This window comes from Vulpes lagopus, chromosome 7 (genome assembly GCF_018345385.1).
Source record: "Vulpes lagopus strain Blue_001 chromosome 7, ASM1834538v1, whole genome shotgun sequence".
NCBI lineage: Eukaryota > Metazoa > Chordata > Mammalia > Carnivora > Canidae > Vulpes > Vulpes lagopus.
Window position 1 is genome coordinate 80,906,640 of NC_054830.1, and position 26,902 is coordinate 80,933,541.

General features: G+C 42.9%; 2 protein-coding genes across 17 annotated transcripts in view; both read right to left on the bottom strand.

Annotated features, from left to right (window-relative positions):
* The window catches only part of LOC121494480 (phospholipid-transporting ATPase FetA-like), a 124,700-nt gene extending 111,040 nt beyond the window's left edge, over window positions 1-13,660 (bottom strand). Inside the window, exons 1-2 of the mRNA XM_041760969.1 lie at window positions 13,266-13,660; window positions 6,310-6,353 (exon numbers count right to left, since the gene is read on the bottom strand). Coding sequence (XP_041616903.1) covers window positions 6,310-6,337 — 28 coding nt within the window. The 5' untranslated portion in view covers window positions 6,338-6,353; window positions 13,266-13,660. The remainder of the gene's footprint in view (window positions 1-6,309; window positions 6,354-13,265) is intronic.
* Window positions 13,661-14,791: 1,131 nt separating this feature from the next.
* The window catches only part of UNC13B (unc-13 homolog B), a 231,920-nt gene continuing 219,809 nt past the window's right edge, over window positions 14,792-26,902 (bottom strand). For 10 of the 16 annotated variants that reach the window (XM_041760948.1, XM_041760950.1, XM_041760949.1 and 7 more), the window contains 15 exons: window positions 23,809-23,935; window positions 23,454-23,550; window positions 23,092-23,235; window positions 22,687-22,764; window positions 22,081-22,158; window positions 21,773-21,861; window positions 21,388-21,540; window positions 21,141-21,264; window positions 20,980-21,036; window positions 20,712-20,792; window positions 19,634-19,781; window positions 17,989-18,045; window positions 17,068-17,160; window positions 16,732-16,891; window positions 14,792-16,575 (listed from right to left, as the gene is read on the bottom strand). In XM_041760948.1, the coding sequence (XP_041616882.1) occupies window positions 16,290-16,575; window positions 16,732-16,891; window positions 17,068-17,160; window positions 17,989-18,045; window positions 19,634-19,781; window positions 20,712-20,792; window positions 20,980-21,036; window positions 21,141-21,264; window positions 21,388-21,540; window positions 21,773-21,861; window positions 22,081-22,158; window positions 22,687-22,764; window positions 23,092-23,235; window positions 23,454-23,550; window positions 23,809-23,935 (1,772 nt within the window). In that variant the 3' untranslated portion in view covers window positions 14,792-16,289. Of the gene's footprint in view, window positions 16,576-16,731; window positions 16,892-17,067; window positions 17,161-17,988; window positions 18,046-19,633; window positions 19,782-20,711; window positions 20,793-20,979; window positions 21,037-21,140; window positions 21,265-21,387; window positions 21,541-21,772; window positions 21,862-22,080; window positions 22,159-22,686; window positions 22,765-23,091; window positions 23,236-23,453; window positions 23,551-23,808; window positions 23,936-26,902 lie in introns of those variants that run through there. The other 6 variants (XM_041760956.1, XM_041760951.1, XM_041760952.1 and 3 more) reach the window with 2 other exon arrangements.

A 26,902-nucleotide genomic window follows, 5' to 3' on the forward strand; every position in this document is an offset into this window, starting at 1 on the left:
ATACAAAAATGAAGACTGTGAATGGGGAAGGGAATTAGACCTAATGGTACTAACAGATATAATGCAAATGGTAATTGCCTTAAGGAATTTGGAAGAGGGGATAGTAAACAAAGTGCCAAAATGATAGCCTGGAAACTCTCCCAATGCCACACAGAATTTCATGGAGGCTTCCTTACCTAGGCCTGACCAATTATTAATTCCGTTTCAACTCTCTGGAGGATGGGGGAGTAGTGTGGAGCTGAAAATTCATGTAGGCCTTACAGAAAAGGTGAGATTCAGCAAAAGCTTGGAGTGGACAAGGGAGTTAGCCAAAGGCCTATCTGGAGGAAGACTGTCTGGAATCAGAAGGAATAATGACAACAAAGATTGTTTAAGGAACAGCAGGAAAGCCAGCATAGCTGGAGCAGTGAGGTAAGAAGCATAATGGTAGGAGAGAAGAGATCAGGGAAGGAGGGGCAGAACACGCTCGGTCTGAAAAGCCGAGGACCTCAACCTTCTTTTTTAATTGAAGCATAATATACAGTGTTATATTAGTTTTAGATGTATGCTATAATGATTCAACAATTCTATTCATAGTGTTCATCACACTAAATGTACTCTTGATCCCCTTTACCCATTTCACTCCTCACTCCATCCACCTCCCCTCTGGCAGCCGCCAGTTTGTTCTCTGTATTTAAAGGTCTCAGAGTTGTTTGGTAAGGACTTTGGCTTCTACTCTGAGTGAAAATGGGAGCCACTGTATATCACTGAGGAGCATGCTCTGTTTTGCCATTTATTCAGGCCAACTTTTTGTCCCTCAGTAGTCTTACAATTTTTTTTTCACATAAGTTTTGGGCATTTTTTTTCATGCTTAGTCTTAGGTATTTTAAGGTTTTGTTGCTAATATGAATGGAACCTTTCTTGCATTATATTCTCTAATTGGTAGTTGCTATTAAGAAAACTATTGAGGGGCACATTGTTGGCTCTGTGGGTTAAGCATCTCTCTCTTTTTTTTTTTTTTAAGATTTTATTCATTTATTCCTGACAGAGAGAGAGACAGAGAGAGGCAGAGACACAGGCAGAGGGAGAAGCAGGCTCCACACAGGGAGCTCAATGCGGGACTCGATCTCAGGACTCAGTCCCGGGTCTCCAGGATCAGGCCCTGGGCTGAAGGCGGTGCTAAACCGCTGAGCCACCTGGGCTGCCCAAGCATTTGACTCTTGATTTCAGCTCAGGTCATAATCTCAGGGTCATGAGATCCAGCCCCACAGAGAGCAGATTCAGATACTAATAACCACTTAAGCCAGGGGTAAAGTTGATAACCTCCTTGTGAAAATTAAGAGACCTCCAGATATACAATCAATATACAAATCAGTGTTTTTGTTTTTAAGATTTATTTATTCCAGGGATGCCTGAGTGACTCAGCAGTTGAGCATCTGCCTTCTGCCCAGGGCGTGATCCTGGAGTCCCCGGATCGAGTCCCGCATTGGGCTCCTTGCATGGAGCCTGCTTCTCCCTCTGCCTATGTCTCTGCCTCTCTGTATCTCTCATGAAGAAATAAAATCTTGAAAAAAAAAAAAGATTTATTTATTCCAGATAGAGAGAGAGCACACAAGTGAGCAGGGGATAGGGCAGAGGCAGTGAATCTCCAGCAAATTCCCTGCTGAGCATGGAGCTCAATCCCCAACCCTGAAATCATGACCTGAATAGAAACCAAGAGTTAGTTGTTCCACTGACTGAGCCACTCAGGCACCACTCAACAGGGTTTTTTGTTGTTGTTGTTGTTGTTAATCTTATTTTATTTTTTGAAGATTTTATTTATTTATTTAGTGCTTGCCCGCACATGTGCACAAATAGGAAGAGGGGCAGAGAGGAGGAAAAATCTCAAGCAAACTGTGCTGCAAAATCCAATGACCCTGAGATCATGACCTGAGCCCAAACCAAGAGTCCAAAGCTTGACTGACTAAGCCAACCAGGTGCCCCTGCTTTGTGCACTTAATACCTCCTTCCTCATACACTGGTATCTTAAAAAGTTCTTAAAATGTGCTATCGTCTCAGAGTATCTTTCCAAGTTTTTTTGTCCCAAACCTACTCAATTGCACCCATTAGGATCACTACTATTAAAAAAATAATAAATACTATCAAAGATGAGGCAAAATTAGAACACTTGTGCACTGTTGGTGGGAATGTAAAATGGTACAGCTGTTATGGAAAACAGAATGGTGGGTCCTCAAAAATTTAAAAACAGAATTGCCACACAATCCAGCAATTTCGCTTCTCGGCATATGTCCAAAAGAATCGAAAGCAGGGACTGGAAGAGGTATTTGTACACTCATGTTCATAGCAGCACTATTCATAATAGCCAAGGAGCAGAAGCAACCCAAATGCCCAATAACACATGAATGGATAAACGAAATGTGGTATATGCATACAATGTAATATTCAGTCTTAAAAAGGATATTATGACATATGATACAATACAGGTGAACACTGAGAACATTGTGTTGAAATAAGCCAGTCACAGGAAAGATATATCACATGATTCTACTTATATGAGGCACTTACAGTAGTCAAATTCACAGAGACAAAAAGATTAATGGTGACTGCCAAGGACCAGGGGTTGGAGGAATGGGGAGTTAGTGCTTAATGGGTACAGAGTTTCACTTTAATAAGATGAAAAGAGTTCTGAGATGAATGATGGTAATGGTTGCCCAACAGTGTGAACACACTCAATGCCACTTAACTGCACACTTAAAAATGGTTAAGATGGTAATATTATGTATTAAAATTAAAAAAAAATAAAACTTTTTCCATCAGTAATTTTGTGTTTTTTGTTGCCTTTTTTATTCTGTGAGGCCCAGTTTTATCCTCTGCCTAGTGCTTTGAACTTAACCTTCCTCACTGACCTTTGTCTCTAATGTCACCTCTATCTGGGCCTGGAACTCCTTGAGTCCCTCAACACTCATTTTTGCCTGGATTGTGGTTTGTTCCCCTTTTCTTGGAGCTTGTCAGCTTTTTTTTTTTTTTTTTTTTTTAATCCAATCTTGCTCCTAAGACCCTCAATTTGGGCCAATCTCACTTTTAAAGAAAGATCTGAGAAATAAAGCACACAATTCTAGAATACAGACTATCTGTATTCCAGGTATAACTACAAACTTAATGCTGTTTAATATAAATTGGGAAATAATATTTATGGAGAATTGCTTGAAGGATATACTATTTATCCACTGCTCAGAATCAGTGTTTCCTTATTTTTGTTTTCTATTTTTTGTAAGTTTTTTTTTAGTAATCTCTATACCCAACATGGGGCTTGAACTAAGAACCCCAAGATCAAGAGTCAAATGCTCAGGACACCTGGGTGGCTCAGCGGTTGAATGTCTGCCTTCGGCTCAGGGCATGATCCTGGGATCCAGGTTTGAGTCCCACATCAGGCTCCTGGCATGGAGCCTGCTTCTCCCTCTGCCTATGTCTCTGCCTTTCTCTGTGTGTCTCTCATAATGAAAATAAAATAAAATAAAATAATAAATAAATAAATAAATAAATAAATAAATAAATAAATAAAATATTTTAGAAAGAAAGAAAGAAAGAAAGAAAGAAAGAAAGAAAGAAAGAGCGAGCCATAATGCTCTATAGACTGAGCCAGCCAGGCACCCATTTGTTTTCATTTTTTAAGCCAAGGCTCAACAGGTGTGCTCTAGAAACATTGTGAACTTCCAAAAACTGTCTGTAAAAATCTGTGTTTTTTTTTTTAGAGGTCCCAAGATTTTAAAAGTTTTAATATGCTCTATTATCTACCCCCCAAAGAGTTAATAATCTCTCTATATATTCTAAAATTTGTTATCTCTTGGATTGAAACAGATTATCAAAGCTTTACCTCAACTGAAATGTTCTGCCTCAAGCTCAGAATGGCTTTCGCTGAACAATGCTTTGGCACTATGCCAACAACCCACATTGAAGGACATTTAAAGGAAACAGCTACAGGCCTAAAAATCTGTTGAGGAAACTATCATAAAAACAAAGAGAGCAAGACAAAGATGGGCACAGATCTGCCTGGATATCTCAAGATCTTAACCAGGTAATATGTCTGTAAAGGCAGAAATATGCTGATGTTGGGACATCTGGGTGGCTCAGTCAGCTGATCGTCTACCTTTGGCTCAGGTCATGATCCCAGGGTCCTGAGAATGAGCCCCACATTGGGCTCTCTGCTCCGTGGGGAGCCTGCTTCTTCTCCCTCTGCTACTCCCCTTGCTTGTGCCCTCCTCTGTGTCAAATAAATAAAATCTTAAAAAAAAAAATATGCTGATGCTATCATGAGAAGAACAGATTTTGAACAAGCCCAAAGAGAATTACATTCCCCATGTAAGAACTGAGTGAAATGTAATGGCAGCACTAAAGGTTCTTCCTTCATAAATGCAAGCATGGGATTTGGAGAGCCAGCAATGCAGATATTAATGGCAATTTTTAGATAAATGTATATAACATTTTACATATATGTTGAGTATACCTAAGTTAAAGAAAGGTTCAAACTATAAAAGATATCATGTGAAATTTTTAACAATTCTCCCTTCCCAATTTCAGGATAATTTTCTTTTACGTAACTCTCACATTCCTTGATTTAGCTAAAATCCATCCACCCATTCTTCAAAGCTCAGTTTTTTAATTTTATTATTTTCTTAAAGGCTCCACACCCAGAGTCTCATACTTTACTGAGCCAGCTAGACACCCCATCAACTTTTAAGATTATGACAAATGTAGTTCAAGTAGAATTATTTTTGTTTCATTAAACTAAATGGAGCTACTCTCTCCTCCTCCTCCTCAAACACATATACTTATAGCTCTTATACACTTTAAAAAATTTTTAAAAACATATCCACAAAGAACTATGACAAAAAGTTTTCCTTTTGTTGGAGGTCATCCTCCCAAATAGTCAACAGTCATTTGGTTGAAATTTTGTAGAGAGGAATGCCTGGGTGGCTCAGAGGTTGGGTGTCTGAGGGACACCTCAGGAGGTGGGGTCCTCACCTGGGGTCCCAGGGTCGGGTCCCATATCGGGCTCCCTGCATGGAGTGTCTGCCTGTGTCTCTGCACTCCCCCTCCCCACCCCCCACCCCCCGTGTGCGTGTCTCTCATGAATAAATAAATAAAATTTTTTAAAGATGTATTTATTTATTCATTCAGAGAGAGCGAGAGAGAGGCAGAGCACAGGCAGAGGGAGAAGCAGGCTCCATGCAGAGAGCCCAATGCGGGACTCATCCCGGGTCTCCAGGATCACACCCCAGGCTGCAGGCGGCACTAAACCGCTGCGCCACAGGGGCTGCCCAATAAATAAAATTTTATAAAAATTTTGTAGACAGTTTAGTTCCAGACCTTGGTAGCAAGTCTGAAATTTCTCCAAATTAGCCGCAACATTAGTCGCAACAGAAACTAACATTAATGAGGCAACCTGTGATATAAGGATACAAAGTATATGTTCTGAGATTAGCAAAATGAGTTATTAAGTTACATCTTTATAGAAAGGGAAACAAATTCAACAAGACTGTTTTGATCATCTTAAACTCATATGGAAAAAGGAAGAATGCTGAGTGTTCAAATCATGATTCATCTTACTATAATATCAATAATTACAATTAAATCAATTAGCCCAGTGAAGGTCCGTTGGACTATTCCTATTTCCCTTTGAAAGTACACAGATGAGATACATTCACTCACCTTTACCTTTTGCTAAAGATACTTACACCATGGTTTTCACAGAACTTTGGCTTTCTGTTTAAACATCTTCAAAATTAAATCACTTACTTGTCTGCCTCAAGTCTTTAGGTAGAATGTTTCTCTCACTGCCCTCTAAAAAAACCACTCAAACATTACTCTTTGAATTAATGTGAACTAGTATCATCTGTTTAAACATCAAAATTAAATCACTTACTTGTCTGCCTCAAGTCTTTAGGTAGAATGTTTCTCTCACTGCCCTCTAAAAAAACCACTCAAACATTACTCTTTGAATTAATGTGAACCAGTATCATCAGTGATTATAACCAAAGACTTTCTATAAAAACCTCAAGTTCAATTTTGTAATTTTTTTCCCTTCCACTCTTGTAGCAACAATAGTCACAAAGCCAGGTCAGAGGGAAGTCTAGCCTGTGTCCTCCCCTATGAAATTTCTTTGAGATCCAAAATTTTAAGAAGCTTCTTGATGGGCTTCAGTCCCTTAATGAGTGATAAGCAACCAATTTCCTGGCTTTGTCGATAGAACATGGTACTGTATAGTAGTAAGCAAAGATCATTATTGATGTTGAACTTGAGAATCTCAGCAGATATAAGCTAAGCACTTACCTGAAATAAAACATTTCATGTATTTCATTTCAGAGAAACATCACCTAAGGATAAAACAAAAACTCCTTATCAGTCCCTGCCCTGCTGATATAATACTATTTATCAAAATTCACTGTGTGCTGGACACTTTACTATGTGTTTTACATAGATCTTGTTTAATTTTCACTAAAATCTGGGCCTAGAGAGTTCAGTTCTTTCCTACAGATGAAAACCCTGAGGCCTAAGACTTAAACTGCTTGCTCAGGGTCATATAATCAGAGAGCAGCAGAAAGTCACAGCGGTAGAGATTCAAGTCCCAGCTTGCTTGACTGTTCTTGACCACAATTATCATCTCTCTTGTAGACTTGGCCACAGATGAAGAGACAACTGTCAAGTGCATTTCTAGGACAGTAACTGAGAACTGTGGTCAAATGCTATGGTTCAGAAGTACAATTTAAGGTCTTAAATGCCCACATGCTTCTCTTTGGTAGATCTGGCAATGAGCTCAGGAGAAAATCCACTCTTTCTCTATGCCCCCACATTTTAGCATCCCTTATTTCTTTACTTTTGACTGAGAATATCTTCGAGCAATCATTCCCAAAAGCATGGTCCATGAACCAATTGTTTCAAAAACATGAAAAGTCTTTGTGGAAAATATAGGCACCTGGCCCCCACTCTGGAAATACTGACTCAGAATCTCTGGGAGGGGTGGCAACAAGAAATCCAGGAGGTCCTCTTGCCTATTAAATTTTATACTGTTCATTGCCTTGCAGCAAAAGAGCTAGTGAGGTAAACTGAAAGCTAGCCTCCATAATAATCAGTCTGACATTGGGTCAGATTGGTGTTAAGTAAAAGATAGGACAGAGATTTTATGAGAAGGCATAGGGTGATAAAACTGATTTGGAGCTGGAAGAGATTTTGGAAATGTTTTTCTAACAGTGTTCTATGAAGCCTTAGGAGTTCTAAAATGGGATATGGGGGAAAAAAAGATTGGCAGTCAGGGCTTAAAGTGCTAAAAAAAATGACTGCAGAAGCTCCACTCATAACCTGAATTTTTGTGTAAGATTGTATCTGAATAATGGTTTTGCTAATTTAAACAAACAAACAAACAAACTTTGGCTGTAGAAGAGGAGTAAAGAAAAAAATTGAGGTCCAACATGTATCCCAAACCAATTAAATCACTTATGCTAGTTTGTTCCAGGCACCAGCATTTTTCAGTACCAGATGATTTCAATGTGTAACTAAGGATGAGAACTACCATATCAATTTGTTCTGTCCTTCCTCATTTGAGATAAAAGAAAATTAAGACCCAAAGAATCTAAAGGAGATCAGGATTAAAACCAGCATCTCGACTTTTAGCTCACTGTACTGTTGTTCTCTCCACTCCAGAATGAACCAATTATTCCTCTAAAATAGTGTATAAACCAAGACTATTTTGTAACCTCACATTTATAGAGTTCTCTGGACGTTTAAAGAGTATTTTACATATATTTCCTTTTTAGATTCTTATAAAGATACTGGGAAGTAGGCAGGGCAAAACTATATCTGTTTCGGATGTGAGGAAAACAGAGGTCAATTAAGTTAACTCAGTGACTTAGCAGTAAAGCCAGAATTAAACTCTTTATTTTCTAACTTCTAGATTAAGTAAATCTAATTTGGCAAGTGTTTGAGTGCCTAGTATGTGCTAGTTAAAACATGGTCAAAGATAAGACATCATCCATGCCCTCAATTAGTGTACAATCTTAGAAAAACAGAAGTAACTAAAATACTGTGCTGTCTGGCTTATCCCTTGGACTAGCAGAAGGGGAAAACACTCCCTGATTGGCCTTGATAACAAAGTCCAATTCTTTTCAAATTCATTCTGTAGCTTCTAATTTCTTTCTGACAATGGTAACTAAGATTACTTAAGGGATTTGTATATAGCCATTGCATCTCTAGGCAAGGCCACATAGCTGAGAAATGTCTTGATAGGGGTAGAGAAGAGAGAAGAATGCAATTTCAGTGAGGTCCATTTCATAATCTCTGAAGCCAAGGGTATGACTCAGCAGAAGACGAGGAGATTCCAAAACAAAGGGCTGAATGGATAAGAGTATTCACATAAATAATTATTTCCTTTTCCAAAGCATTTTAATAACTAGACAATTTACAATTTACATTGAAGATAAATACTACACACCAAAGGGGAAAATAACATGTAGGTAATAGTATTTGTGTTAGTAATTCAGTGGTGGAGAAGGTCATAGACAAGAATGTTCAGTCAGCCTTTTTCATGAGGAACTCATCAGACATTGCAAAATGTTGCCATCCATATTTTACCAAATAAAGGTAAGAAAATAATGAGGAAACCATGTTTTATTTATGAACTGAAACAAGTTAGCCAGGAATGGTCTACCACAGTTGTTCTCAAACTTTAACTTGCATCAGAACCACCTGGAAAGCTGGGTCCCCTGAGTTTCTGATTCAGCAGGTCTGTAATAGGGCCCAAAAATTTATTTTTCTTACAAATTCAGGTAATGCTGATGCTGTTGGTTCTGGTTCCATACTTTGAAAATTGCTGGTTTATCATAAAGTTCATAATACACTAGACACAGAGAGGTGCGCACACACGCTTATTGCAAATTATGATAATTTAATCAATTCTCTATTATTGACTTTGTAAATGATACTCTCCCCACTAACCTAATGGCCAAAAATAAGACTAAATCAGGAAGAAGTTATGGCTAGTCACTTAAATAGACCATCTATTTATTTAAGAGCACAAATGAATGAGTTTATAAAATGAATGTCTGGGTGTTTGACAAAGGCAACAAGTGAGGTCTATCTAACAACTAGGAAATGACATTGCTCTTTAAAAGCCTTTACTCATCCTGAAGAAGACATGAATTTTAATTCTTGTGTTTAGACTTCTTACTTCCCTTTGGACCTCTCTATACCTTAAATGTTACCCAAGGTTTCATCTTCATTCTTTTCTCACTACTCACTTTCCCTAAGTTTTCTTAACCACTTCCCCCCACACTCCTCCCGGCTTTATTTACTATATAACCATCAGTGGTTAGTAACTTTGTTCAGGTTAAGGAATTCTTTTGAGAGAATTTTCTTCATAAAAATAAACATACATACCTATCTACATTTTACATCCAATTCAAGACATTCAGAGATTTTCAATCAAGTCCAAAGGTCTCAGGGTAAGAATTCCCTCTTTACATAATAATGATTCAAAAATCTATATCCTTTAGGCTGAATTTTTATCCCGAGCTTCAGAATTACATATCCAAATAGCTACTTATTGTCGGTTTTTGTATGTTACACAAATGTCTCAAAATAATAATGAGGAATGACTGCTTAATATGGATGGGGTTTCCTTTTGGGGTGCTAAAAAATGTCTGGAACAAGTACTAGGGATGATTGTACAATATTGTGAATATACTTAATGTTACTGAATTCTGGTTATATTTTTATATGGTTAAAGTAGTAAGTTTCACACGTGTATTTTACAATTAAAAAAATCTACATTTACAAAACTGAAATAATTTCTATTCTCCATCTCTCACACACCCCAAATCTGTGCTTTCTTTTCTATTTCCTGTCTTTGAACATCAGTTACCCGTCTTACCATTCACCTAGTGGCCAAAGCCAGTAACCTAAGAGTCATCTTTGACAATGCTCTTTCACTCTCCCATTTGTAATTAATTACAAAGTTCCATACATTCTCCCTCATGAATAAAGAGTTAACTTGAGCTAGTCATCTACTTCCTCTATCCCCAAAGCTTCTACCTAAGTTCAGGCCACTGTCATTAACCTCAGAGTCTCTTTTTATTCCTTCCCACCCTCCATAGAATCCTCACAATCATCCTGGGACAAAGGCATTACTATCCCCATTTCACAGCTAAGGAGACTAAGCCTTAGAGTGGATTTTGAATTTGAACTTAGGTTAAACTTTCTTGGGAAGAGCCTATGTGGTGACTTTTCCTCCCTAGATCCCTTGTATGCTGGTTATTCTGTGTGCTGTGTCTCTTCCCACCCAACTCCCCCTGCCCTGTTCTGGGAAGCTGACCTCTATGAACTATGTCACTCAGACTATCTTCCCTCTAGGCTTCTATTTGGCTTTTGCCAATGGAAAGTACTTGTTAGAGACCAGAGAGCAGGAAGAGAGAGAATGATTAGAGAGCATTTATTTCTTTACTTCATTTCTGCTTATAGCAGCTGCTTAGTCCTTATGGCCATAGCTCTTGTCAGGCAGTCCGTCTTCCAGATTGTAGCTGTAGGTAGGCTCTCGTAACAACACTCCCTTCCCTTTTTCTTCAGGTCAAGAAATCCTGCTAACTTGGCACTCACTCTTGGTGTGTTTTGCCATTCCTCTCTAGTTCTTGTGAATACTCATCATCTGTAAACAGCCCTTTGGTTCAACTCTCTACAGTTAAACCCTTTTGAATGCACTAGCTGTTTTTCTCCAAGGATTCTGAAGGATAAACTAGGAAAACAATAAATGGCATGTTCTTGCACTTCCACTCATTCAATTTCTAATATCTACAATAGAGTTTCTTTCCTTTCCTCTGATCCAAAGTTTTCCATCCTTGTGGGACTCCCTGGTCTTCCAAAAAGCCTCTCTATATACTCTGTTACTTACAGAAAAACACTGTTGTTACCACTATTGTGCTGTATCTAGTATGACATTAGTACTCTATTCTCCTACGGTTCTATGATCATTCAGTTTTGTCAGTCTGATCTTCCCTGCAAGGCAATAAGCTCTTAGCAGTTGGGAACTTCAGAAATTAGAATCTCTAATGAATGACAAACATATTTTAGAAGGAAACTTAGAGGTTACCTTGTCTAACTTACTTATTTTATAGATGTGGAGGTTTAGGTTTATGCAGCTAAAAAATAGTGGCAAACCTAAACCCATAATCTAGATTCTTCCTATTGCCTAATCATACCGTGATACTGCAATGAGTATTAGTGGGCACTCAATATGCTAATTACTCCTAAATTTATACGGCTTTTGTTTTGTTCAATGGTAGGCCCTGTGCCTAATTATCTCACACATAGTATGTGCCCAGCAAATATTTGCTTATTTTGAACCTGTGACACAAGACTAATTTCTTAGAAGTTAATCAGAACTTGAAGGATCATTTATAATAATCATCTCTTATACACCTAGAGAAAGTGTATAGTTTGCAAAGTGTTTTCACATTTAAATGAGCCCATTTGTCCCTCTGAGGCAGACACGGCAGGAATTATTAGTTTAACAGCTGCAGATAATTAAGCTTCTGAGAAGTTAAAAATCAAGGTCCCTTTATTAGTATGTAGTAGAGCTGATACCAGTATTCATCTTTCTTTGACTTCCACTTCAATACCATTTCCATTATTCCATGTTGCTTCTTCAGCTTTGCTATTCTGCTTCTAGGTATAGCAGGTTCATTCAGGGTGTGAGTCTGAATATTCACAATGAATAGGTAGATCATACACTTGTGCTCAAAGAAGTGATTTTACTTCTTTAAAAATCTGTTGAGGCACTTGGGTGGTTGGTTAAGCAAAGAACTCTTGGTTTCTGCTCAGGTGGTCATCTCAGGGTCATGAGATGGAGTCCCATGTCAGGCTATGTGCTCAGCATGGAGTCTGCTTGCGATTCTCTCTCCTCCTGCCCTTCCCCTTCATGTTCTCTCTCCCTCTAAAATAAATACAATTTTTAAAAAATTCACTTCTATTCTACTTCTGTTTAGAAGTAGACTGCAGATTATCACCATTCTTGATTATTATGAGGCCTCTTATTTCCCTCAGGGAGGAAGGAGGGTTACTATCTGCGTGTTTTGGAACAAGGGAGGCAGCACTTTTCAGACATTACTTCCTATACAGACCAGAGTCAGGCCCTTTTATAACTAGGTGTTCAAATAATCTCTTGTCCTTGGCCTGACCTCACCAGAGATGGGTTGGGTACACTGGCTTTCGTCAAGATCAGATGCACCAGAGAGCTACCTATAAATATTTTGATTGAATTCTTACCACAAAGACTTTGGTATAGATTTCACCCTGGGTTTTAGCTACTAGGACAATTTCTGATCCTAATAAAACATTGCAGAAACCAAAAAGAATCTAAACATATATTAGCCATCTTCTTTGGATTTCAGTTTCCATTAAGAGCTCAAAAATACTGGGTCAAAAAAAATGACCCAAACCAAAGTCCTACATCAGGGGCACAAACTCAAATGCCTATCACATGCCAGGCAAATAAAACAAAGCCTACTGCAAGAAAATGAGTAATGGAGTCTGTAATAAACTACTGTAATTTAACAGTTGCTTCTCAGCTCCAATCACCAGTTACTTTGTGGGAATGTGAGTTAAAAGTTAACAGGTCCCCCCACCCCCTTTAAACTAGAAATCTGCATTTTTAAAATGTGAAATCTGGTTTTAAATAGCTACTAATTCAAACTTGCAAGGCTGTTGCAAGCCATGGGTAGCCAGCCAGAATTGGACTTTTCTTTACCAAGTAGGTCTCCTGTGCCATATGAGGGAAGGATAGCAAACGTGCCACTTTCAATTCAAATGTGGTGTAAGATTGATGCTGCTTCTCAGTGAATCTGGATAGTGCTGGAGAAGTGGACAAACTCCATGAGTTAATAGGAATGAATGCGCCTTAGCTAGGGACTTGGGGGTATCTGTTTCATGAGGTAACTGGATAAATGTGTCCCACTTTGGGAAGTATTTGGTGGAGGATAAAGATCCCCTTTGCTAGGTATCTGGGCAAAAATATCTTCTCTGGGGTGTCTGGGAAACATGTATACTCAAGTACGGGGAGGGAGCAATAATCTTGGGAAGTATCAGGAGTACAGTTACAAGAAAGTAAGAGGCTGGACAGTATTACTGGGAAGTACAAATAGCTGTACGAGCGTCAGTTAGTATGAGGGTAGTCTCTTCAGTGCTGGGAGGGAGAAGGCAGTAACCAACTCCTCCCGCGCCACCTTCGGGCGCTTCTTGCTCACCATTCCGCTGCCGGCGTCAGCTCCAGCAACCTCCATCTTAACGCTTTCTGCGCTGGCGCCCCAGAGCCCCAGGTTCAAGCCTAGAGCAGAGCCCCGCCTCTGACCTCGCCCCTCCCACCGCCACCTCCAGCCACGCCCCACGTCTCCGGCGCCGCCAACGGCCCCTCCCCGTCGCCCCTCCCCTCCGGGGTTTCCCCAAAGGATCTTGCAGCTGTTGGCCCGGCTCAGTACCTGAGTGCCCTCTGTGCTAGCCACTGGGGAACAGAGATGAAATACTATGACCCTGCCTTTGTGGATAGATCACACACAGGCTTATGAAGGAAGACAGAGAATTAAATTATAACTATGTAAAGTGCTCTGTGAAGGGGGATCAGGGTTGGTTGGGTCCTAATAGCAGCCAGGAAGTTTCAGAACTCAGCAGGCCATGGAAGTCTGCAAGGGGAAACAGAAGTGCAAAGGCACACAGGGTAGGAGTGCACAGGGTGGGGGTGCGGTTGGAACTAGGGGTAAGTGCTTTAGAATAGCCACAGGAAAAAGAAAAAAAAAAAAAAAAAAAAGAATAGCCACAGGATGGTGAGGGGATTTATGCACTGTCTTGGAGGGTCTTAGAACTTCAGCATGAAGGCTATGATAAGATAACCACCCAGTAGCTTTAACAGGAGGAAGATTAACCAGAGTATGTGAAGAGGGCAGGGGCAGAACAGAGGCGGGTGATTATCACAGTCAAGAGAAACTAAAAGCCACTATTCCAGTTGTGGTACTGTGAACTGAGGTAAGAATGGATTCAACAGGTAGGTTTGAGGCAGAAATGACTGAGGGCAAATGATTTGGGAAAGAAGGAGGAAGTTTAAAAATAACTGGGGAACTGAATTGCAAGGATTTATTTAGCAAGTAAATGGAAATGAGAAACTGGAAGGCTGGAGTTAATCCCCTGTCCTGTGCTCTCACTCAGCCCCCACCCTGCAAGGGCTAAGAAATTAAGTAAGCACTTTTCGTGTGTCAGCTTCTCTGATTCCCATGCCAGGAGGCCTCACTTTTGTCTTGTTTTCTCCAATATCATGGGTGATTTTCTACTCCAGCTTTCCTTCCTTGAATTTTCCCAAATGAAAGGCCAATTTCTACTCCTAGGCCTACTTCTCTGTCCTGTACATGGCAGCTCTCTACCAATCCCCAGAGGCACACTTTTCCCCAGGAGACCCTTACTTTGTCCTCACAACATGGACTAGTTTTCACTGGCACATGACATCTCTTCTCAATCTACTCTTCTTGATCTTCTGCAGGAAGCCGATACCTTGGGTCCCATGACTCTGTTAACTGGGGTGGTGGTCTCCAGTCAAGGCCAAGATACTAGTCCATTACCTGCTTTACTGCTTGGTGCTTATCCAGAGCTGCTTTAGGTTCCATCATTTGTCAGGAGGAGGAGGCAGTGAAGGGCCAGATACAAAATCTACCATTTTACAGGGTTATACAAGATAGTCATTTCTACAACTTTCCACACCTTAACAGAATTACCAGACCCCAGAGGCTGCTATAAGAGAATTTATTAGAGACTAGCCAAAAATGTTCTGTAACAATGGCACATACGATAATTAACAACAGCAAAGATGCTTGGTTTGTTGTTTCATGTAATGGCCAGTACAGCTGTGGACAACACAGAGTCCTCAGGAGGTCCAGGAGGCTGCTACTAAGGATATATCCAAGAACCACGTCACATCTCTGACCAAGGGCCTGAGAAGTCCATATGACCTCCTGAAAAAGAGTTTGTCTCTAACTTCCCAGAGAATGTTGAAGCCTCCTCCGTCCAGCCTTGTAAAGGGATGATAGACAGTCCAAGCTCCTTCTGTAGGGTTGAACATCTGTGAGGGGAACAGCAGCTGACCTAGATGAAGAGGGGTGAGGCCAAAGACTAGATTCTTTCTGCAAAGTGGAGGACAACCAGAAGGCAGGAGCCTTAGGTAAAGAGGACTGCTTCTAGACTGGTTTCTACAATTTTTGGCTTTGTTCAGAGCCTACCCAAGAAGAAAACACAACTCTCTCTCCTGGATCCTTCAACTAGCCCTTAGGTACATACACAAAGGAACAGCCTCTCTTGTCTGAAAACATCATTGCTCCCCTTCTTACAGGAGTGAGGGAGGGGGCTCCTGGGCAGGGGGCCTCTGGTGCCTGGGTTGCAAAAGTATTCTGCTCAGGGCTCGAAGTACCATGTGAACCTCATTCTACTCATGACATATAATTTGGGGGAAAGGATTAGCACAGCTCATTTCTAGAAGGTATCTTGTTCAGTCTCAAAGCCTTGTTTTTTCTTTCTTTCTTTTTTTTTTAATATTTTATTTATTTATTCATGAGAGACACAGGCAGAGGGAGAAGCAGGCTCCATGCAGGGAGCCCAACGTGGGACTCGATCCCAGGTCTCCAGGATCAGGCCCTGAGCTGAAGGCGGCGCTAAACCGCTGAGCCACCCGGGCTGCCCTCAAAGCCTTGTTTTCATGGAGCTCCACAAAACTAGTGGATCCTGCTCCCAAGGTATGGTCTAAATTCTGTTCTGTATGTTCGTGCCCTGGTCATACTCCCAATCCAGACTATAGGGCCCAGCAACAACTGTAGGCTCAACTGACTATTTAGCTAACCAGGTACACATGCTCCAGGCTCTCTGTGTTCTTCTAATGGTTGATATGGATAAGTCTAACTGGATAATGTATGGCATGGAGAGGGGTAGAGATGGGGTGTGGGGTGAAGGGGTGTCTGCCAAGAATGGCTAACACTCTCAGAAATGCCTGTCCCTCCCTTTATGGAAAACCTCCCAATGCAGTGGTCCCCACAGCCCAGCTCCTAGCACCACAGACCTACTGGTCAGGGATTTGTGACCCTTTCTATGAAAAGACATATTCTGATCACCCCAATTTTTCCTTAAACTGAAGGAGTCAGCCCCTTGACTATGAGGACCCTAAGCTGGCTACATAGTAACTCTCACTGGCCCTGACTTGTGGAACTGATGCCATTTGGTTGGCACAGGAATCTAGGTGCTCAGCTCCCCTCTTCCATGGAACGAGACTCCGATTTGAGCTTCACAAACTCCCGAGCCACTTCGTCATTGCTTCTTTGAGATAGAATCCGGAGAATAGTCATGCCTGTCTCATCCATGTGGATCTTCCGGCCCAAGGGACACCAGCAAGCACAGCTGCCCTTGGCTGCTACATCCCTCAGAGGCATCACAGCCAGCCCCAAAACACGATCCTCACGGGCAAAGCAGTAATCCTTCACACATATTTGCAATTCATAGGCTTCTGGCCCTTCTTCATTTCCCAGGAGGCTGTGAGCACAGGGTAGGAGGAAGGGAGGAGGCCAGAGCTGAATGTGTTCAACTGAATTTACCCCATCCAACCCATCCCTCCTCTCCCCTCTCAAGTCTTACTCCCCAACTCACCCCCACCCCAGAGTCCTGCAGGTTCCCTACCCCATAACTCACAAGTGAAATGTCTCATTGTACTTGGGAGCCCAGTTGTTGCTTTTTGACTTGGTTGTGAACTTCCTCTTCTTTTCACTTTGGTGTGGGCCAACCATGGTCACTTCCACAAAGGGCCGGAACATACCCGCTGTCTGCCACTTGAGGTCATTGGCAGCTACCACTGCCCAAACAAGGGAAGTCTGTCAGAGATCCCACCAAGTGTTCCCAGTTCTGGAGCCCCCAGGTGGCATTCCAAGGGGGATAAGTTGGAGGACTGGGATAAAGCAGACTCTGCCTTCAACTGTTAAGGCCACTGCATAAGAAAAGATCTGAGACCTCTAAGTCTGTGCCACTCACCTTTCACTGTGACCTTGTGCTCCCCAGTTCCAGGATGTGTAAACAAGTCCACCTGAATAGAGACTTCTCCCACAGGATCATCCACACCAGATCCTGAAGGACAGATGGACAGTTGTTCCTATACTGGAGAACTCTAAAACTTGAGGCCTATTATCCCAGGTAAAACTGAGGAGTTATAAGGCTACCACCTTATTCCCTAAAGCCTAAAGCAATCACTCAAAGTAGCCATGGGGAAGTAAGCAATGGGAGAAGGGAAAGCAAGGGGATAAAGAATGAGGCTGTGTATTAAAATGCATTAGGCTGACAACATCTTAGGTGAAATGTTCCAAAAACGCACCGGAAATCTCTTAACATTCCCCAAACCTCTTTTATATCCTAGACTGAAGAATTTTTCATTGGAAGATACTGGAGAAGGATAGTATTGCCATTCTGTATCTTTGGAAATCATGTCCACCCCATGGTATCTCAAGGGAAAAGTGTGGATCCCTTCTAGCCAAAGGCAGTATACACTGCCACCTATCCTCAGATTCCAGAAGGCCTCCAGTTGGGAGGCTGCCTTGCTCAGACTATGTCCTATTCACACCTGGACCTCTCTACAAGCACCTTCCCAGTCCCAATCTCTGGCCAGTTTGTAGGCTCGCCTCAGCAGAGGCTTCAGTCTTTTTTGAGAAAATACCAGTTCCATGCACCCCAGATAAAACTTCTTTGTCCTCAGGTATAGGAGCAGAGGAATCCTGAGGACAGAACTACTGTTAACCTAGTCTGAGACTGTATGAATACATAACTCATCTCTGAGACTTACGATAGAGCTTCTGAACTTTGACACATGGCTCCCCTACTGTCAGCCTAAGCAGCTCATTCTAGTTCACAGGCAACAGTGTTAGCCTATGTTAAATTCACATGTGAAGGTGTACAACATACCCTTTTCCGGCCGAATGTCCTCATTAGCAGTAAACCTAATACCTTTCCCATCATGCACTGAGTGAGAACAGGCAAGTCAAGAGGTAGTAGCAGCAGCAGGACAGAGAAAGAAGAATCAGTTAGAGGTCTAAGGAGTTAACAGCCATTCAGCGCAGCTCTACATATATCCTGAGGGAGCACAGAGATGAGGTGGAGAAAGACAAAGTGCTCGGGTCAAAGCCTGAATGCTCTAATTTAGACTTCATAGGTCAAAGATCAATCAGATCATGGGGAAAACAGAAGAACATACAGAGAGAAGTTATGGGTCAAAGTCTGAATGCTCTAATTTAGACTTCATAGGTCAAAGATCAATCAGATCATGGGGAAAACAGAAGAACATACAGAGAGAAGGTATTTGAGACCAGCAGGGCAGGAAAGAAAAACATAGGCTCTAATCTCCTTGGCTTTAAATGAAAGGGTAAAAAGCTATGTGTATAAAAGGTACACACATACACTCGGATCTTCACTGCAGTACCCACCCCTGCTCTTACTGGATATATGTCCATTTTAGTCTTTCCTCATCTTTACATGTAGCCTAAAGCTCAGGATTTCTAAAGAGTTAAATCCTTTCTGGATTAACTCAGATCCTCCTCTGATGTTACAAGTCTTTCCACATACATCTATGTAAAAGATCTCCCAGTCCCCTTGACCAAGGTTTGTAACTTCTTGACCAAGGTTTGTAACTTCTTTACTCTCTCTTCTTCCCACCTAGACTTTAAATAAGAACAGATGTGGAAAATGGAGCAGTACTGCAGGTCCCTTGCATCTTTTCACCTTTCATCTACTCTAACTGCCTAGATCCCTCTTCCCCGTCAGGTCAGCTCTGGATCCACAGCTCAGAAGGCCTAAGTCCTCTTACTCCCTCAATCAGATTCACTACTCCAGGTATCACACCTGGGTTTCCCTGGAAGAAGAAATAACAGATGTGTCTGAATGTCTTTCCTGGGAGGGCCGTGCTCCAGGGCCAGGGGCAGAATTTCAGTCTAAATCAAATCTAGGTCAATGTGTTTTGTTATAGAGAGGCCTGCCTAGAGACAGGGAGGGGTTCTGAGAACTAGAAGTCACAGGGAGAAAACTAGGTGACTGGGTCCCTGTGCATTAGCATTACCCATGAGGCTGGAGCCTCAGCTATGCACAGAGGCCCAGGATCCACATCCTCTCTTCAAATGCTCTCATAGTATGCCTCTTCTAGTCTTTTTTCTCATCCACACTAGACAATCTATAGTATTCTGCTTTCTCTCCCCAGGACAATTTCCAAAAAGATTTCCAAAGCTGAGTTTTCATGAGTGTCTCAACCACTCATTCTCAAGGCTTCCTGACAGACACTTCCTAAAAGATAGGGTACACTCCTTGATAAACATGCACTAGCCAAGCAATGTCTGAGAAAAGAGCCTCAGGCACATTTCCCAGGTCCCTATGATATACCTGTCTGGTATGGGTATGCTGTGAGGGTGAGTACTGGGGTCCCTCAAGAAATCCTGGGGATCAGAGTTTGGCTCTCAGAAGAAGTAGCTGGATCCTCCCTAAAGGCTGGAAGATACTGACTCCCTAGAGGCAGAAATGTTGCAAGAAGCAGAGACAGGGACTCAAAGTCCTTAGGCCTTACCCTGGGCAGTCTGTGAGCGCACAAAGGTTTTGATGAGTGTATCTGTGGTCTGTGTGTAGAGAGACAGGGCATAGCGTAGAGACTGCAGATCTGAGCTCTTCTCCAGGAAGGTTTTCTTCAGCCCATTACCTCCTGCATGAAAGTATTGCTGAAAGACAAAAGAATACCTGCTACAGCCTCCTCCCCTTATAGAGAGGCAGCTTTCAACACCGTTCTTAGAGAAATCACACAGAAGCTCAATGAGGATGCCAAAAGAGGATGATGAGGACAATAAACCATAAACAACAAGATCTGAATGCCATGTAGAATCAGAACCTCTCAGGTGAAGAGTATTACTTAAGTAGGAGCAGTAAGGGATGACCATACTCCTGGATGTGGTCTTTAAAGTATGGATCTACCCAGACAGGCAAAGATATGAAATAGAAGCATTTCAGGTAGAGAGAGTAGCCAGAAGTGCCCTTTTACCCCCCTGAACCCTTAGAGAATATTATACTTATGACATACCTCTCCCAAGTGACCTGCATCACAGTTCATGTGTATCTTCCTTATTACAGCCTTACCAAATTATAAGCTTCTTAAAGCTAGGAACTATATCTGATTCTCTCTGTATCCTTTATAGCACACAGTGCCATGTGCATATGTTGCCTGGTCGAATGAATGAATGGGTAGTAGGAAAAAAATAATTTAAAAACCCAAACAAATTTATACTAAAGTGGAAGAGGGAAATTTCTGCCAGATCTGGGGTAAAAGGATATGAAAGATTAATTCCCAGTGGAAAATATTCAGGAATAGCAATGAGGAACTAAGTAAACTGAACTGTACTCAAAACCCAAGAAAAAGTGGTGCTCTGGGTCTGTGGTAAGTCATCTGAGACCATAAAGGAGGTAACTTTTGGTTGCTTCCAAGCAGCAATATGGACATCGCAAAGAAAGAAACAGACATAAAAATCACTCCCTTCTGGATGTGAGGGGGCAAAAGCCCATGGGACACCAGTCTGGCAGACTGGAATGCTAGCGCCAAGAGGTGGTGTTACTGAGGTAGGGTAGTATGACTGTCTGAAGAAGGGGGAGGTCTCCACCTTAATAGTGTCCAGAGCGAGGTCAAGGACTTCACACTGCTTTGGAGTGAGACTCCGTGTTTCCTCTCGCACCATGTGGTCCTGGAACCGCAGAGAAAGCAATAGCATCAGGACAGCTTGGGGTTATCATGGAAGTTTTTCCCCCACCCACTAGCTCACACCACATGTTCCTCTCATTCTCTTCCTCTTCTGTTTCCAAAGCTCACATTTCCTTTCTCCTGGCACCCTGTCACCCTCAGCCTCAGAAGGACTCCATACATCCATATACCTTGAGCTTAGAAAGATGGCTCAGCTCCTTGGCAGCAGTAAAGATCAGCTGGGTGCCCTGGACAGAGAGAGGATCAGTCGAAAGCAGAGGACTCCAAACTCAGGAAGTGTGGAGCAAGGTAGGGGAGACAGAAGGACAAAGTGGAAGGGGAGTGTCCTTACCGTCTGGTCAGTGAGTGGGGGCAGAACAATCATCCTTTCCATCGTGTTCATGACCACCCTCCAGAGCTCCTTCAGTACACGCTTCAGGACTGTCTTCTCACACACAGTGGCAAAGAGTGTGAGGCTGCAGGCCCATGTAACAGGTAAGACTGGGGTGAGGATTTGAGAGCCCTCCCTCCTTGACAGCTCCCCCATCTGATGGCCTCTGCCTTGCTTGTCCCACAGGACAGCTGAATGCTGTACTCACTTGCCATCCAGGAAGTCCATGAGAGGCCGGAGCACACTATCTGCATCCTGAGCCACAGAGGCCCTGGCGTTGGGGGATGCATTCCCTGGGCCTCGCACCTGGCCCAGGATGTCAGCCATTTGTCGAACACACTCATCAATCCGCACCTGAAAACTACACATGTGCCCGCAGTGCAGCCCTTCCCTGCCCAAACACACAAAGTCCTTGGAACAGCACCAGCTATTCAGGCCCATTCCAGCACACTCCTGGTACAGCTCCAGCAGGGACAGCCAACAGGAGGAAAGGGAAGATCCACACACCTGCACTGGATGGAGGGTGTGGAGCAGGGGCTTTGGGATTGGCCAGGGGCCATAGCTGCCTCTTATGACTATTTGGGGACACTGACCTGTTTCCAAATACCATGCTGAGCTCATCCAGAACTGTATTCAGTTTCACCTGCAGCTCCTTCAAACTGTCTGCAGCTTCAGGGTCCAACTGTATCCAAAGAAGGTGTGCTTGGCTGAGCTGGTTTTTGTGTCTTTTGTTCCCCTCCTGTGCCACTAACTCCTCCCTCCAAGAGCCTTTACCCCAATGCCTACTTTGATCCTTCAGCTTAACCCAGCCTAGACCCTCAGCTAAATTGCTGATGAGTTCTACACCCAGGGAGCCCAGGAACAAAGGGAAAGTGCAGCAATTCCACACCCTGAGACCTACCTCCTTGCCTCCCATGGCCTCAAACATTTTCTCCAGCTGGACCCTCAGTTGCTGCATGTTGTTCATCAGGATGCAGGGCTTTGGGGACAAATGGAGCTGGTGAGTCTTGGCTCCTTTTAACATAGGACCTATCAAGCCTAGGATACCTCTCTCATACTACTTCAAAAGCCACAGGGAATTTATAATTCATATTTTATGCATCTGTTCCTAAGCACTGAGATCTAGAACCAGTTCAGACAGTTCTCCTTGAATGAAGAATAGAAGCAAATGTTTCTGTTTTTAAGCTGGGTGGTGGGCCTCAGGTGTTCATGGTATTATCCTTTATTTACTCTTTGAACGTCTTAAATTTTATTTTTTCATTAAAAAAGAAGGAAAGATTAAGCAAAGCTCTAGCTTAGTAGAAAATAAAGTACCAAATGGAGGCTCAGAGGAACTTCTAGTCAAGTTCTTATTTTGTGACATAATCTCAAAAGAAGCCCCATTGGGAATCAAGTCAGAAGCATCACCCCACCCTCAGCTTTGAGAAGAGACAGCCTCAAAAGCAAGGATTCAAATGTCTTTCACTTCTACCCAAACAGCTTTAAGGCCACAGGGCCTAACCCTCACCATTTTCTCCTTTGTGCAGTAATCTGGGAAGCTCTTTGATAAGATGTTTGCATACTGCATCAACACCTTCCCGATGGTCTGGGTGGGGGGGGAAAGAAAAGGAAAGGAGAGAACCTTTAGCTCTCCCTACAGGGATCTTGCCTGAGGTCATTCCTCTGATCCCAGAACAATAGGGAAGTAGAGGGGAATCTCACAGTAAAGGACAAAACCCCCTCTCAACCCCAGAACAGCACCAAGACAAACCCACCAGTCTGTCCCAGACACAAGCAAATGAGAATGCTTCATTCATTTGAAAGACTAGACTTCACCTGAAGGCCACCATGGAGAGGAATTGAGCTCAGGCCTATGATGAGGTTGTGAGCATGGTAAAGGCGAATGAAAGGGAGAAAGGAGGGTCATGGTCACCTTAGCAAATCTCCTCATGTAGTGGGCAAGGATGTTGGGGTCTGGGCACTCCAGCTTCCGGATGATCTCAAAGCTCTGGTTGAGCTGTGTGAAGACGTCCACCACAGAGCAGGAAAAGAGTGCATGCTCTGATGTCTGCTGGAACTAAGGAAGGCCAACAACAGGATCATCATCTTCAGCCACTACCCTTTCCCAAGTGTGTAGGGTACACAAGGGCTCTGCCCAGCAGGGATGACTCTTTGGCCCTCAAAAGTCCTCCTTATGAACTCAAAGGGAAGAAAATAAAGCCCTGGGACTTCTGCTGGCTGCTAATTGCTGGGAGACCTGGCCTGACCTCTGTGTAGTCCAAGCCTCCAACTTACCCCATCCTTCTTATCTCGTTCCAGAGCCCCACGCAGGAATTCCAGGGACACATCCTCATTTTCATCCAGCCATTGCAGGACAAACTGCTCAAACCACCTGCAGCCAGACAGGAGAAATGGGGGTAGGAGCCAGTGGCTGGCATATGCCATGTGTCTAATAGCTCCCCCAGACTAGGGTCTTCTGGAAGGTAGGGCATGGTTTGATGCTTTTCTCTTTCTACAACAGAGCCCAGAACTGGCAGTCTCAACACTGGCTTGCTAAACTGAATTGAAGACACAAGTCCTGCCCACCCTGCCCTCTAAGATGGAGGGACCCCCCCTCTCTTCCCTGTGTAGTGCCCACATGATGACTCACACTGGGTACTCAGGCACCTGCCCCTGCAGGGCAGGCAGATCTCGCACGTATTCATTGTGGAGCCACTTCACCTTGAAGTGCAGGTTCATGTAGTCAGCACTCTTACACAGCCGGTCCTTCTCATGCTCTAGTGATGGGGAATGAGGCTGGGTCAGGTTCCAGCAGTAGAGGCCATGGTTCCTGAGCTTTCCCAAAGCAGCAGATCTGGTCACGCAGCTCTATCAGATGTCTTAGAACAAGGGTGACTCCCAACCACTTCCTCACAACCATCTCCCCCCTACCAGTACTCTGTTTTCCAAGAGCCTGGCCCAAATCTTCCTTCAGAAACTAAGCCAAACTCCCAGACAAGGTCAGTAGTTTTCTTGCTCTAGCTTCTGGAAGTATCAACTGAGATACTGGCCTCTGGTGAAGAAGAAGAGAAAGGGATGTGGGTGCTAATATTGATTAGTGGGGAGACTGCCCAGGACTAGAGAGGGATGGTGGTTTCCTAGGACTTCTCTAATCCTAGTAGCCTCAAATAGGCTTAGATGCTTCAATGAGGAGCTATACATGGCATGATGGGTCAATGACAACTACACAGAGACAGGAAAAACCAAAGTGGGCCCAAGCTGGTAGCAGTTAAGCAGCCAGAGTTTAAGAGCATCTTGAGGTAAACTGAAAGACCCCAGAACAAAGCTGAGTCACTTAGAAAATGAACTCTCTAAGAGGTATGCAAATAAAATAGTCAGTTTGGAAACCATGGAAACACAGCCAGATGAAAGGGCTATCATGCTGGAAAAAATGGGATGCTTATTATGGACTTTTAAGGTCATGTAGTTGGATCTCGAGTCTTCTGGAGAATCCAGGGCAAACATCCCCTCTGCCCAGAATCCCTGGAGCGCTGGCTACAACCACAAGTTCTCTGTACCCACCCCCTTTATAGATAAAACTTTAACTTGAATAATAAAAGCCAACTGTGTGCTTACATATAACAGTAAAAGTAGACAAATGGGAAAGAGTACCGAGCAACAGAGAAATGGTCAGGGTCCTTGTGAACTCTACTGCTCAACTGTGAGTTGCTATGGGTGATGCTCCTACACATCAAGGCAGAAATCCAATCTGGGGCAGTTGGCCCTTGTGAATTAGTACAACAGACACTTGAGGAGGAGATGGGAGCCCAGGATTCAACCTCAAAAGGCTCCCAGTTCCAGGAAATTTCACCTCCTGGCATGGCAGGCAGCACCACCTCTGGGGACATCAGAGATGCTTCTTAGGGCTTGCCCCTTCTCCTCCACCCCATACTCTACTATCCCTAAACCAGTCCATGAACCTGGAGATATAAAAAGGTACCATGAGGAGGGGTCTCCTTCCTTCCAGTTCAGTAATCCACTAGCAATGGAGGCAGTGTTGCTCTATCAACCCAAAACTCTCTAATTGCTTCCTTCTAGGGACTGTCAAGTTACTGTATTTATATAATTTTCTCTTTTTCTGTCAATCCTTTATCTGTACTCTGGTCCCAAAACCCAATTTCTCTATTAACTTCTGCGGTATAGAAAGTAACAGAAAGACCACTGAAACACTGGTCATACTTTATTCTAACAAGTCCCATACAGTCATGCTCCAGTAAAGTTGCTTGAAGTTGCTGTTGTGGGGTAGTAGTACAGGGGTGGTTAATCTGTCAAAAGGGCCAAGGGCAATCAAGTCTCTAAACCTTCTCTTGGGGACACCTGGGTGGCTCAGCAGTAGAGCATCTGCTTTCTGCTCAGGGCGTGATCCCTGAGTCCTGGAATTGAGTCCTGATCCCTGAGATCGAGTCCTGCATCGGGTTCCCTGCAGGGAGCCTGCTTTTCCCTCTGCCTATGTGTCTGCCTCTCTGTGTGTCTCTCATGAATAAATAAATAAAATCTTAAAAAAAAAAAAAAAAAAAAACCCAACAACCACCTTCTCCTGCCCCTGACTTCCACATTCTTCCTTCTATGCATCTTTGATCTTTGAAGAGTTCTTTCAACCTCAAGATTTCAATTATCCAGCTTCCTGATATCTCTCCCAAATCTCTCTTTGGTTCTGGTACTATTTGTCTAAGGTTTTGATGGAACATCTCACTTTGCCAGAATTTAACTCTAGTCCCCATCTTTCGCCATTTAACATCTCCAGCTGAAGCTGAACAGAGTATACACACGCTAATTATAGCCTCTTGTTCAATGCTGAGCAACATCCTCAAGTCTTCTGTTTTGCTCTTTATTCCCATCCAATTAAATCACCAATCCCTATTGATTTCACCTCCAAAACTCTAGAATCTATCCATTTTTTTTTTACACAGTCACCTGCTTAGGTCTTGTTCCCACCATCTTTAATCTGTATTACTACAATAGTCACCAATCTGGATTTCCTCCTCCAAACCATTTTCCATACCATAGCCACAATGAGTGGCCTTTCCATGTTATATACTTGATACACACGGGATTGCTGTTCAGTGACTCCAAACTGCCTTAGGATGGAGTCTAAAAGCTTAAACATGGCTTACCACCTTCTTTATGATCTGGCTGTCCTACTTTTCTATCTTCATCTCCTATTTATCTCTTCCCCCTACATTGTAATGTGCCAGTCATACTAAACTACTGCTTCCAGTTCCTCAAGCATGACAGGTCTTTCTAGACCTCACATCTCTGAACATACTGTATCCTCTGCCTAAAATGTTCTGCGTCTCTCCTTCCCATAGCCTACAACCTCCCTTCCCTACTGGCCAAGTCCTACCATCCTTCAGGTTTCAGTTTGTATATCACTCCTCCAGGAAGCCTTCCCAGGTCCTCCTAGAAGCCTTCCCAGGTGTGGATTACACTATTCTCTCAGCACCCTACCCTTATTCCTTTTGTGACATTTATAATTTTGAACTAGAACTGCCAATTTATATGTCTGTTGTCTAGACTGGTGTGTGAGCTTCTCAAAGGGCTGGGTCTATGCCTCATTCATCTCAATGGGGTTCCAGCAATTAGCACAGTGCCTGACATAAAGCAAAATATTCAATAAGCCCTTAAGTGAATGGGCTGAGGATCTGCTGCCAAAGGACATAAGAAACTTTGTTCCGTATTTTAATTAGGATAGTGGTTATACAAGG